Source organism: Molossus molossus, unplaced genomic scaffold, assembly GCF_014108415.1.
Source record: "Molossus molossus isolate mMolMol1 unplaced genomic scaffold, mMolMol1.p scaffold_m16_p_6, whole genome shotgun sequence".
Taxonomy (NCBI): Eukaryota; Metazoa; Chordata; class Mammalia; order Chiroptera; family Molossidae; genus Molossus; species Molossus molossus.
Window position 1 is genome coordinate 23694297 of NW_023425399.1, and position 3282 is coordinate 23697578.

Genomic DNA, 3282 nt, shown 5'->3' on the forward strand with positions numbered 1-3282 from the left:
AATGAAAATCACTAGAAACTGTACTTTTGTCCTTTTCAAATAATCTGCATTAAAATCATACTTTCCCAAATAATTGATATAGAAGATAAAATTTAGGTTTAAAGTCTTCAAAATATTATATATCAAAGACTGAAATACTGATTTTTCTTCCATTAATGAAGAGAACAAGAGATCCAATTTAATCAAGATCTGACATTTGTAAATTTCAAGCATTTAACTGAGCTAAAAGATCAAGGGATAATTATAACAATGACAGGTAAAGAATATCATTTGTGCATTTTCTAGGTTTGCTACATTACTCTATATGCAGGGAATCACAGAAGTTCTCAGATCCAAGGTCAAAGAATGGGATTTGGGCGAGACTCTTCACGCCACTGTTACGTCAGAGGCACGACATGCAGAGGGTGCAGGCAGGGGTGTCTAGGAACCCATGCATTAGACAAGACAGGCTGAGACTACTGCCAAGCGTGCACTGAGTAAGTAGGGGTGCTGCTCAGTGTTCTTCATACTTAATGGTTTCCATGAAAATAGATGCAGAGGCAGATATGTGTGCACCTTCCGAAGCATCTTCTTCATTTGGTTTCTTGTGCTTTCTTTGCATTCTGTTTTTCTTTTGCCTTTTCTACTAGTGGTATTAACTGCTGGTGTTCTGCTAACGTATTCAACAATTCCATAATGAAAGGCAGGCAATTATGCTTCTTTCTGATATTTTCAATCTTATATCTTTTTAGTTTCTGTACTTCTTCAATGAGCATCTTGTTCTTGGCAACCTCTGATTGAATAGCACTTGACATACTACCCTGATCTGTATCCATGGGTTCCTCCTCAGCGAGTTGTCTCTGTAACTCTGCTATCTTCTGTTCGTATCTCACTTTTCTGTCGGACACGATGGCCATTAAGTTAAATCGAATTTCACCTTCACTGTACTTTTGTATCCTTTTCTCGACGACGGGCCTCACGGCGCTGATCCAGTTGTCTTGATTGCACGCACCTAGGTCAATGGGTCCTTCTCCTAATCCGTCCAGCTCGTAGAGCCTTCGGTTAACAGGAACGTAACTGACAAAGTGAAAAGCATCTTCTTTGGCCGATGTCTTCGCGTCGAATTCAAACATCCGCTGCCTGGCGAAGCTGTTGTGGACTTGCCGGATCACGTCCGAATTGCTCAGTGGCAAACCTTTCCTAGCTGCATCAAAGCTTTGTGAAAATTCTTTAAACTCTGACAATGTCTCTCCTGAATGGACATCTTGATTAGTGCAGTTCAACAGCACACTTACTATGGCTTGTGTAGCACAAGCACTATTAATTACCTGCAGGGCAAAAAATATCGTGTCAAGCCTGGGGTCCTGAACCACAGAGCCCGCTGGTTCTTCTCCTGGCTGCCACTTGAAGAGGAAAATCAACCCGTGAACAGGCTTTAATTTTTCAAAATTCTCAGGCTTTAAACTCCATATTTCTTCTACTTGGGCTCCTCGGCAACCGAATCCCTTAATGAGCTCGGTGAAAACCCCGGGGTCACTTTCCGTGGGGCACCAGTCCCCGGCATTGCCCGTCATGGCCCCGGCCACACACCGCCCCGCTCCGCCCGGACGCTGGCCGCCACCGGCACCCACTGCCGCCAGCCACCGATCTCGGCAAACCCGCCACGGAGCTCGTCAACCCCATGTCACCCCACCTACTTCCCGCACAAAAATTTTTTTGAGAAAGTTTTCATGGGAAACATTGGAAATTTTCTTTACTTACTTCTGACTATTTAATTAGTTTTTCATTGTTTTGTTCAGCATTATATATTGGTGTGGAGGGACACCATGGTAACTTCAGTGTTTGGGGCACCTCAAGGTCTTAATTCAGCTAGTGAGGACAGCAGAGACAAGGTCATGTCCTTTAATGAACCTATGGAAGAGAGACTGGAGTTAACAATCCCTGGACTGAGAAGTTCCCTGTTTTTCTGCTTCACTCTAAATTCTTGCAGATCTTTAGATGATTATTGGTATAGTCCTCCAAATATCTTTAATTTTCAAGTAATTTGTAAAAGTTTGGGACTTTCTGATAGGTGCTTGGGTTGGTCTGTGTGATTGAGAATCTGTCTTGCTTGGAATACAGCAATAGTCACCATTTTCACATGGCTTTTTCACGTGTTCTCTAGATTTGCAGTTTTTCCTGCAGTGTCCCTTTATGAGCCAGCAAGATTTCCAGCCCCTGCAAACTGAAAAGAGTGAAGAAAGGCAATCATCTCAAGATATTGATGCTCATAGTCATAAGAATTAGGGTGACCCTATCAGTTTTTTTTTTTTAAATATATGTTTTTATTTATTTTTTAGAGAGAGAGAAAGGGAGGAGATAGAAACATCAATGTGAGAAACATGCATTGGATGCCTCCTGCACGCCCCCCTACTGGGGATTGAGCCCACAACCCAGGCATGTGCCCTGACCAGGAATGGAACCGGGACCTCATAGTCCATGTGCTGATGCTCAATCCGCTGAGCCACACCAGCTGGGCAGGGTAACCCTAGGTGTAATCTTCACAACAATACTGTGTTTATTAAGGAAGAATATGTAAGCAAAGCAAGGTTTGGTATATACTATTTCTAAGTATATTATCATCAATGGCAAAGGAACTTGGTAGCCAACAGGAACTGATGTTATTTGGTAAGAAGTATTTTGAGTATGTGAAATTAGTGAGCAGAGTGGGCTAATTTAATTTCACCTCAGCTGAGTTGTTTGCATTTGTCATACCACAAATATAAGATTTGCAACTTGAATCGAATACACAAATGTCACAAACTGATTGTTCTAAAAGGCAACAATAGCCCTGGCAGGTCTGCTCAGTGGTTAGAGTACTGGCCTGTGGACTGAAGGGTCATGGGTTTGATTCCTGGTCAAGGGCATGTACCTGGGTTGCAGGTTTGATCCCTGGCCTCAGTTGGGGTGTGTGTAGGAGGCAACTGATCGATATGTCTCTCTCACATCAATGTTTTTCTCTTTCTCCCTCCCTTCCATTCTATCTAAGGTAAATCAGTGGAGAAATATCCTCAGGTGAGAATTAACAACAACAACAACAACAACAAAAAAGCAACAATGAAACAAAGTTAATGTTTTAGTTGAAATTCCCAGAAACACAGCTGTGGTAGATTATCACTGATTCTCACACTGAAGTATGTATCACAATCCACCACAGGGCTTCTTAAGACACAGATTGCTGGGCCCCACCTCCAGAGTTTCTGATTTAGTATGCTTGGGATGGGCTTGAAATTTTGTATTTCTAAAAATGACAATGGTGTTTTT

The 3282-nt window shown here is 42.3% G+C and overlaps 1 protein-coding gene across 1 annotated transcript; it reads right to left on the bottom strand.

Annotated features, from left to right (window-relative positions):
* Positions 1-564: 564 nt before the first annotated feature.
* Positions 565-1553, bottom strand: LOC118618924 (ubiquitin carboxyl-terminal hydrolase isozyme L5-like). Its single transcript, XM_036245503.1, has one exon. It carries the CDS (start codon positions 1551-1553, stop codon positions 573-575), a length of 981 nt encoding a protein of 326 aa, XP_036101396.1. The 3' UTR covers positions 565-572.
* Positions 1554-3282: the final 1729 nt, after the last annotated feature.

Bases quoted from the DNA above. Each gene is read 5' to 3' on its own strand.
- LOC118618924 (XM_036245503.1), bottom strand. From the start codon at position 1,553: ATGACGGGCAATGCCGGGGACTGGTGCCCCACGGAAAGTGACCCCGGG.